We start from the raw sequence: 9,979 nt of genomic DNA, 5'->3' as shown, positions 1-9,979 counted from the left end.
ATTAGTAGACATATTTGCAGCTAACTGTTAATTAGTATACGTTAAAATTAAAATGATTTTTCTAACTTTGTTATAATTAAATGGGTCTTCAGAGGGAAGTGTATCCACAACCTGCTAAGGAACTATTGAAGTAACTTATTCTATGAAAAAAAATTAAAAAGTGTCCAGTAAAGCTTTAGGATAAAAAATGAAATTAAAATTTTTCAAATAAAATCAGTTTTAATAATTAATTAAATTTATTACTATATAAAGAAATCGAAATGACAAAGAGAATTATCGTAAGCAAATGTAGACTTATTTGTATAAATTATAGTATATTAATAAATCTTATTTGTCTATAAACATCCACTGTAATTTAAGCAAGAAACTTCTCAATTTGGCAGTCATTAAAGCCATCGGAATGACATCGACAGATAGACTACAATTTATGTGCTTTGCAGAGAACTCAAATTACTCGCATTATCTACGCACTTCGCCACGCATCGCACAAATCTATATGTCAACTAAATGTCCTCCAGCTCCAGCTCCAGCTTCAGATGTGCAAAAAAAATTGGTGGGTTTATTGACCCAGCGCCAGAGAGCAGCGTAGCCCGGCAAATTGCATGTAGAGCGTGAAATAAGTTGGAAGCATATGGCAGAGTCGAGCGAGTCGTCTGATAAGAGCATTTTGTGTCCTATTAATATATATATGAATGCATACAGTAAGCACTCGCACTAGTGAACTGGCCTTCAAATTCACGGACTAGACTAGATATTCGACTGTCGGACACGCTGGCCTCGCCCCCTCGCAAATTGTCCAAAGAGATTTATTAGTTGGGCGTTAATCCCCTGCGGCCTAATACATCATTTCAATTTGTTGCAAGTCGTGTTTATTTGCTGAAGTTTTCGTGTGGGACTGGGCAGGCAGGCGAAGAAGGATGTCTCCAAAAGACGATTGCTGGCCATCGGCTAAAACTATTTCACTTATTTACTTTCATAACTTGCAAATTGTCAACTTATTGTTGGCTCGCCATGAAACGGACACAAAAAATGTCTTCAGAGTAGTGCGAAAAGTTTTCTGCTCCGACAGTTGCTCGGGTAAGTGGCTTATTATGGCAGGCTGTGACGTGGGGCGTCGGGCGTGGGGCGTGGCTTTTATACAACACTTCGACTATAGTTCTGCGGTATTGTTAGCTTGTCCCTGTCTAACTGACAGTCGTAGTATATTGTGGTCCGCTTGTGAGGTGCGTATATATAATTTAATTAGCTTAAAAGTCGGGCTCTCTTTTGGGACTGCGAATGGCGGAGTGCGTGTTCGTGATTTATATTGAAAGCTATGCAGAAATATTGGCCCATAACTGTATTAGCCAAGTGAGTTATCACGCATTGCAGAGAAACGTTAGGGTCCAACTGAGGTTGAGGCTGACGTAAATAAGTGATTACTCTTTGAAAAGCTAACAGAAATATGCGAGGGCAACTTAGAGCGAAGCAAAACGAAATGTTTAAGATATTGTAAGATATTTTACGTGATAAATCACAGATTATTCATATAGAGGCAATACTCTGAGCATTTAAAGGAAATATTGGAACAAGCAACGAACTAATTGATTATTTTAAATATCATTTTTTACAAGCAGCTTAAATCGAGTATTAATTCAGTTAGTTTGTGTTTCAGTAAATACGCGGCTTCAGTCCTATATTAATGCCAGTCGTGGAGCGCAAGATCAAATTCATGATCGGTTGCACAGGCTCGCCCAGTGGCAGTATCTCGAAGTGTCTCAGCATTTTGCTAATGGTGCTCTTCATCTCCAGCATGGCAAACTTTTGGCCAATGCAGTTGCGTGGACCCGCCGAAAATGGAGCATACGCAAAGACATCAATCTTGCTGTTGTTTTCTGGACTAAAACGATCCGGATCGAACTTTTCCGGCTCGGGGAAAAAGTCTGGATCTCGTTGTGCATTGTAGATGAGCAAGATGATGTTTGTGCCGGCGGCAAAGTTCTTTCCATCTGTGAATAGCAGAGAGCCGAGCTTATGTGCATGCCCAGATTGGATTAGATACTCCACTTACTCAACGTAACATCCTCTGTCAGATGGCGGCCAATAATGGGCACTGGTGGAAACAAGCGAAGTGCTTCCTTAATGACGCATTCCAAATACTTCAATTCGCCCAGATCCCGCATGGTACTCGGCTTGGCTTTGTCAGCGCCAAAGACGTCGACGGCCTCTTGGAAGGCGCGCGCTTGCACCTCTGGATGCCTGGCCAGCAGATACAGGGTATAGGAGATGGCACTGGTCGTCGTGTCGTGACCCTCAAACATGAATGTATCCACCTCCTCGCGAATGTCTTGATTGCTCAGTGGCTGCCCATCAACCGTGGACTGCAGCAGGACATCCAGTAGCGCCATGCGGCGTTTGCAGCCCACGTCATTGTCGTCGGCACTTGCGGTGTTTTGTGTGGACTCCTTCATTGCCTTTTCCAGGGTATCACGACGCTCCGCAATGACCTTGTCTGTAAAGTCATGCATGACTTTGATATTCTGGTTCAGTTTGCGAAAGAGCCGTGGGAAGAATATGCGCATGGTTTGATCGTAACGCTGCAGGGGACTCATGAAGCGCTCGGCCATTAGGTTGGATACACTGAAAGAATGCAGTTGTGGTTGGAGCTCTGGAAAATTAATGCATCTCACTTACGTCTTCACGGCTTGCACATAGGGAAAGTTGGGTTCGTTCTGTGCATTGATTTTCACACCCATCGATGTTTCGGCAATGATATCGAGGGCAGCCAGACAGGCGACTGGGAACATATTGATGACAGTCTTGCCATCGGCTCGATCGTACAGTTTCTCTACCATAACAGCACTCTGCTGATCGAAGACCTCCACGAACTCTTCGAGTATCTTGAAGTGGAAAGTGGGTGTGATAATTTTGCGGCGTCTAAACCATTTTTTGCCGGTGCTCAGCAGCAGGCCATTTCCCAGCCAGTACTGCAGCAGGTTGTACAAACTGTTCTTTTTAATTGTCTGCTGGCTGCTCAAAATGGCTTCAATCATTCTCACATCGGCGGTGATGAAGCCGTACTCATGCAACATGGTTAATTTTATATTTTTACCATGTTTTGCAATAATACGTGATACCAGGCTCAGCATAGCTATAAAATTGTCAGCAAATATCAGTTTTCTTATCTATATATTGCTATATATAGTGCACTGCTTACTTTTAGCTGACTCGCCCATCATAAGGACTGGCGCATTGCCCAGCAGAGGGAGCTCTATTGGACCCTTAATTCCAGCCGCGTCTATCATTTTTTTTTGTCGTCGCGTACTTAGATAGTCCCATAAAACGATTGCCGTTAGCAGCAGTGCAACAATTTCCAACCACATGACGCAGTTTTAGGAGCAAAAACAAAGTAAATGGAATTGAAATAAAAAGAAATTGTTTTGGAAATCGAACCAGCTGTTCGCTTCTATAGCTACTGCCTGACTGCTCTCTCGTACCAAGCTGTCAAGCATTTTTGTACTTCGATGTGCCAAGTGCTCGATTAGATAAGCCACCTGGACTGCTTATCGGCGAGTGCTAAGCTTTCCGGCAATGATCCACACGAGTTGAACAGCTAATCTGTCAATTAATGAGCTAATGTCGCCAAACTTATTGAAAACATGAATGAAGATAATGAGATGTAAGATTGTAAGTACTTTTGCTACTGGCAAGAGTGCTCGATGTGGAGATATCATAATCAAATCTATAATTTAATTTATTTTTGTATATATTGTTTATAAAATTTATTCAGAGCTTTACAGCTTATTTATAAATATATGATTACTATATAAATAATATTTTTTTGAGAATAGCAAATGTCAGTTTTTTATAAGCGCTTTGCAATCTTAAAATTTTTTTTATTTGTTTGCTATTATTGTTAAAGAAAATATTTACAGTATACAAATATATATACAGTATATGTATATCGACTTATAGAAATATTTAAATATATCTTGGGGAATTTTTTCTTACAATGATAATATTTTAACACATTTTCTGGGCTCAGCAATCAGAACTAAGCTTAAAACTGCAATTTAAGGACGCCAGTGGACCTCATAGATTTCGATTTGTAAGAGATTTACATTTGTAAAGAGATTGCGCTCATTTGTTCCGTTTTCACTCTATTCCTCAAATGCTTCTTTCGCTCTCACAGCGCATCGGCTTGATCATGCTCAGACTTATCGCTTGACGACTGTTGCTGTATGTACATCGACAGCTCTCTAGCTGACTGCTCTCAGAAATTGCTGTCTGATTACTGTGAACAGATCTTTTTTTAAATTTCTTTGAATTGACTTAAAACTATTCGAAAATTCTCAATAATGAAAGTAAATATTAAATGAGTAATTGAATAATAGAGAGTATATCTAAGTTGATCATTCTTCAAACTTATTGATTTTCGATTTAGCATTAGCATTTACATTCGTAAGTGAAGAAGATTGCAGTTCAATGATGTTCGATTAATTTTGAACATCATTAAGATACTGCGACTTCAAAGCCATGTAAAAATACATTGAGAATTCAAGCATGACTAGACAATACTCTGTGTGACTTTTATTTTACATAGCTAATGCATAGTAATAGAGGGAGTTTCAGCCTTTGCTTAAGAACAGCAAAGATCTTTTGGTCTGATCATAATTGTTTTTGCACTTCTATTCTTAATCGAGTACAAAACTCTTATTACTTGGATATAGATAATTGTTAAATAATAATTAATTTATTATTTATTTTAATTTATTGAATTTTAATTTATTAAATATATTTTAATTTATTAAATATATTAATGCTAACTAAGCATGACAGCTAATATTTTTTGCTTTTAATCATGACTAGCCAGAAAGTCACTTTGACTTTGTATTTAGTATAAATCTATGTCTAAATCCGGCACGAGATTATAAAAGAACTTTTTTTAGCGACTCTTGGACTATTAGTCCAATAATTTGCAACATTAGTGAGAATTTTATACTACACAACATTCTTCGGTAATCTGTTATATTGAGCTTTACGCTATCAAGGCGATAAGAAAAAGCTTTATAATAAGCTAATACACTTTTGGGTTAGGTCAAGAATTGGTATTAAGCGTCTGCTTATCTGTATGTTTAGCGCCGGCTTATCGCTATTATATATATACATAATACTTTGAATATTATTTTAAATGAGTTTGTTGAAACACCACAAATTAGTCGAGAGATAACAAATGGTTATTCATTTGGTTGCTGCTCCATTGAATCGAAATTAGCTCAATTTCCTCTAATCAACTCAATTAGTTGAAATGTAATAATAACTGTTGTTAAGCAGACAGCAAAATTCGAAACGAGCCAAAGCCACAGAACGTACAAAATGTTGTGGGTAAAACGTGGACCGATGAGGACTGCCCCGCTTCTCCCACGGGCGATGGGTGTGTTTGCTGGTGGAAGCTGAGGGGCCGGAGGTCAAACAGAGTAAATTTGCATAGCTACAGTGCGAAACAAAAGTATTTGCATATTGTGTGACTGCTCTGACGTCAAGCCACAGATAATCACACGTGCCAGGGCCGAGTCCTAACCGTTGTTTCTTTATTTCCGCTTGCTTCGTTTCCCGTTTTGTTTTTGTGTTTTTATTCTGTTTTTGTTTTCTCTGTGTTTGTTTGTTTGTTTTTCTTTCTTTGTTTTGGCTTATTTGCAGGAGCTTTTAATTTCCTACACGGTGTGCTGTTTATGATTACCAAACTACCCGCCGTACCCCGTGTATGGAGCTGGAGTCGCTGCAGGAGCCGAAGGAGTCGCTGTGGTAGCACTTTCGATCTCTGTCTGTGGCATTTGGATGATTAATGTGTTTACACAAGCAACGAGCGTTGCGGTCGAGTCTGATTTGAAAGGGTTAAACGGCGCAACACACAACGACACACACTCACACACGCGCACTCACACTCGCAACATGCTGTGTGCCTTTTGTGTAATTTTATTTATTATTCTTTTCTTGGAATTGACTCTCACATGGGAGCAAGATATTAAAAATGCTCCTTTGCCCTTTTGCTCACATTTGTTTATTTTAATGTGTGTGGCTTTTTCCGGCTTCGCTTTTTGTTTTTATTTGGCTGGGCGTCAACAATTTAATTAGTTAAAAAGCCCGAGGTCTCAAGTTCCATGTATTTCGTGTCTCGTCTTGTGGCACTTCCTTTGGCCATGTCTGCCATTTACTTTCATTTCGCTAAGGCGCTGTCGCATAATCTTTTTGCACCATGTTAAGTGGCTGGAATTGAAATTTACGATTGCAAGTAAAGGTAACGCAAATAAATGTGTGCCAACTGGCGACTGGCCATGAGTGGAGAAGAGCACGTGACTCACGACTGAGTTGTAGTCATTTAAATTCTTTTAAATATCGAAATTCCAAATAGTTATGAATTTTAATTAGAGAAGCAGCTACTGAGTAAAGGTAAATAAACTTATTCATTAGAATAATCTACTTATACAAATCCATCATAGTAAGCTTCTGTTTGAGCTGTTAAATGTGTGCCGTGACACGCGGCCATATCTGGGGTAAGTTTTAAATTATTTAAGTGGCCTAGAGCCAGGCCACATGCAAGTCGTGCTAGCCAGGTACGGACAGCGGCGGGCAGGTGCCAATATTAAATAGTTTAAGCGAGATCGTGGAACTGGGCTAGGTTGGGGTCTGACTGACTTTATGGCCATGATAAGCAGGGCAGACCCTTTTGATTTGGTTTAGGATTTGCGGTTGTCGCTGCCTCAGTTGATATACCCCAGTTTGCCTTTTTAGCTCGTTAGTTATGCGCCCAGCTGGCCGGGGCATATGAATGCGGGCGTCCCAAGCGGTTGGAGCTGGCTCTGGGCTTAAGGTTTATTTAAAAGGCCAGTGCCGCATGTTTGGGGTTTTGTGTGTGTTTTAATATGACACCTTTGCCAATGGTAATTTATCACCTTAGCACAGGGGACATATGCTTTGGGCCAGCCACCGGTTGTCAGTGACTTTCTCTCTCCCTCTCTCTCTCTCTGTCTCTGTGAGTGTGTTTTATAAACACTGGGGGATTAAGCCAGCAGTGACTTTAATGTGGGACCAACTGATTCTGGCTGGCAGATAATTAGTGACCGTCCAGAAGATTTATGCATGCGTGTAAATGGCTTAAAGTAGCAAGCAAATAAAACAAAATGAAATGTAAACAAGCTAAGCGTCTAATTAAATCGCAGCAAAAAGCCGATGGGGTAACCCAACTCAAAACTATTAAAAGCGTTGCCAAATGTTCCATCAATCTGCTCAGCAGACCGGCAGCTGACAGCAGGCAGCATGCAGCTGGGAACGGTCAAAGGGGACGTCATAAGGTTGACATACTTGGGCCTGCATGTTAATTAAGTTTAGCCCAACTAGATGTCACCTGTTTTTTTGCGCACCTATATCAACAGTAAAACTGTCATATTAGAATGGCTTAGGCGTCTTCAAGCTAAAGCTAAAAGCCGGGCAGTACACACGGGCGTATGAGTAATATGCATATATATACAAATCTCTATTACTTACACACACACACACATACACATAGATATATATATATATAAATATATATATATGTTCATTCACTTAACATTTGGGTTTTTTTATTGTTTAGATTTTGGACACAGATGAGATTTTATTCGTTATTTTATTTTACAATTCATTGGATTTGGCATTCTGTTTGCCCAACACTTGGCCAAAACAATTGCGAATGCAAATGTTATATAAATTGTGTTGAATGCATTGCAAGTTTTGATTTAATTTTTACTGTTGAAATCTCAGCAAAAGCAATGCAAATTTTAATAACACTCGTGTGTGTGTTGCAATATCTGTTTGTTTTGTTATTCAAAAATGTTTTCGAATTTCTGTTAAAAACTTAACAACTGCTGCTAAGAGGCAACAATTTGTTGTCATCTAACGGCCGTTGGATTCTTGTCGAATTATTAACCAATTTGTTGCTACTTTTTACTGCATTCTGATGGAGCTGGCAGCTAAGCTTAACTATGTCTTGGCTTCATTTCGTATGCATGACATGTAGGAAGCTGCTTTGCCAATGGTTGGTCTTTGGTTGCCTGGTTTCCTAGTTGACTGCTCACCCTCATCACCACCATCATCATTATCATCATCATTAGCAAAGGCAACGGCAACAGCAACTGGTATAGCAACCGAGCAGCAGGAACCACGAGTGCCGCAGATCAAAGAACTTTGACAAAAATTAAGCTCACCTATGTATTTGCCACGTCTGCTCTAATGAGCCATAAAAATGAAGCCTAAACGGCTGCCGAATTTGCTCGGTTTCCATTCGCAACTCTAATGGCTCTCTTCTACCTTCTGCCAGCTCAGATGTCACACCTATGCGTTGGTAACCAGTGGCATATCTTTCTAGACAAACGCAATGGAAACATATTGATTTATATCCGCCAAGACAGAAGTCGTGACAGGATTGCTTGCGGTATAGACTAAAGAATGCTCTAAGTTCTTACCAAGCCAATTTCTGGCTTAAAAAATCAATTTTAAGTTGCAGAAGTTTGTGGATAAGAATTTTTTATTTTGGCTTAATTTATAAATTAAAAATTTTGCTAAAATTATATTTATTTTATGTCAGGAGTGGAATTGAGAAAAGTTTATTTAGCTTAGGTATAGACTGTATTGATTTATGTACACTGAACTCAGTGAAAATGCGACACGAGGGTATCATGGTTCTGTTTGAAGGTATGAAGCAGGCTGAAGCTGGCATGATGGAGCACACAAAGTATATAGAGTCTGGATCAGGAAGACAAGTTGACCATCGTAAATCAAGCTTGTCTCACATAATCGATAATTATTTCCGTTTTAGTCTATTAAAATTATGTTATTAAATTATGTGTCCAACATCTTTGGAGCTAAAGTCTCCAATTCAATTTCAGCTTATCGTACATATAATGTATGATGATTGTCTCGAGCTTATTAAGTTCGATTTTTCACTGCAGAATTGTTTAAGACAACATGGCAAAGCACATTTGGCTGCTTCCCTTTGGTGCACAAGTAAAACGTGTTCGATCGCCTCTGGTTTTTGCTTCAAAGTGTTATTAGCATGATAAGAGTGAAGAGTGTTCACACTTACGAATTCATAATTCACTCAAACACAAGTGCCGCTCTGACTGATCTTATTGATAGCTCGCTCAAATGCCTTCACTCTACTCAAAGCTAAAGGCACTCTCAGCTTTTCAATTACTTGACAGCTGTAAAAAAAATACATATCTGTTTTTCATTTTAGCAAAGTTTTAGCCTTTGCCAAACTTTGCTGCCGACTATCGCCGCACAAAGACAAAAAATTAGAGAGATATGGAAATATTGTAAGCATAACATTATGTTAATAATCGCAAAACAATTTGTTTTGTGGAGCAGTCGTGTGTGTGCTCTCTGCTTTGTATTCATTTGGGTATCAGTTGGCTGAGAGACTTGGCGGCGTCGCTGCGCGTCGGTGCGACAATAAATCAAAGTTTATAATAATAATCTCAAATTCAAAATGGCTGGGCCAAAGTTTTTAAAGCTGCTGCGGCTGTGGCTGTGGTCTCAAATTATACAGAAACTTTGAACCGCCGCTAAATATTTGGACAACAGCAACAGCAGCAGCGACAACCCTAAAGTAACCCCAGCAACTGTTTTATTATTAACTTCATTTGCTGGGGAGCCACAAAGCGGCAAAGTTTAACTTGCACTACACCAAAAAGCGTGGAGTACAGAAAAAAATATAAGGAAAAAAAATGAAAGACATAACATAAAATAGCAGTTATAAAAAGCGCACGAAACTTGTTTGCTCAAGAGCACAAGTAAGTAAAAAAGTAAAAAAAAAAAAGAAATTTTATTAGCCACTGCCGTTGCCTTTTGCGGCGCCCGGCGTCCCAAACTTTTGCCAGCGTGCAGAAATACTTATAAGAAAATCAATCCCTACGGCCAAGTCAGGAATTCTGAGTATTTTATTTATCAACTCACGCAACGC

At 39.2% G+C, this 9,979-nt stretch overlaps 1 protein-coding gene across 1 annotated transcript; it reads right to left on the bottom strand.

The window, feature by feature from the left end:
* Positions 1-1,618: 1,618 nt before the first annotated feature.
* On the bottom strand, positions 1,619-3,453 carry LOC111595394 (probable cytochrome P450 4d14). The gene is made up of 4 exons (XM_023309096.2): positions 3,197-3,453; positions 2,674-3,130; positions 2,051-2,619; positions 1,619-1,988 (listed from the first exon to the last, which is right to left on the bottom strand). The coding sequence occupies exons 1-4, from the start codon at positions 3,360-3,362 to the stop codon at positions 1,651-1,653; spliced, it is 1,530 nt and encodes a 509-aa protein (XP_023164864.2). The 5' UTR covers positions 3,363-3,453; the 3' UTR covers positions 1,619-1,650.
* Between the last annotated feature and the right edge of the window lie 6,526 nt (positions 3,454-9,979).

This window comes from Drosophila hydei, unplaced genomic scaffold, assembly GCF_003285905.1.
Source record: "Drosophila hydei strain 15085-1641.00,03,60 unplaced genomic scaffold, DhydRS2 tig00000060-arrow-pilon, whole genome shotgun sequence".
Taxonomy (NCBI): domain Eukaryota; kingdom Metazoa; phylum Arthropoda; class Insecta; order Diptera; family Drosophilidae; genus Drosophila; species Drosophila hydei.
Note: the sequence above shows the minus strand (reverse complement) of the source record. Positions and strands in the feature narration are given on the sequence as shown.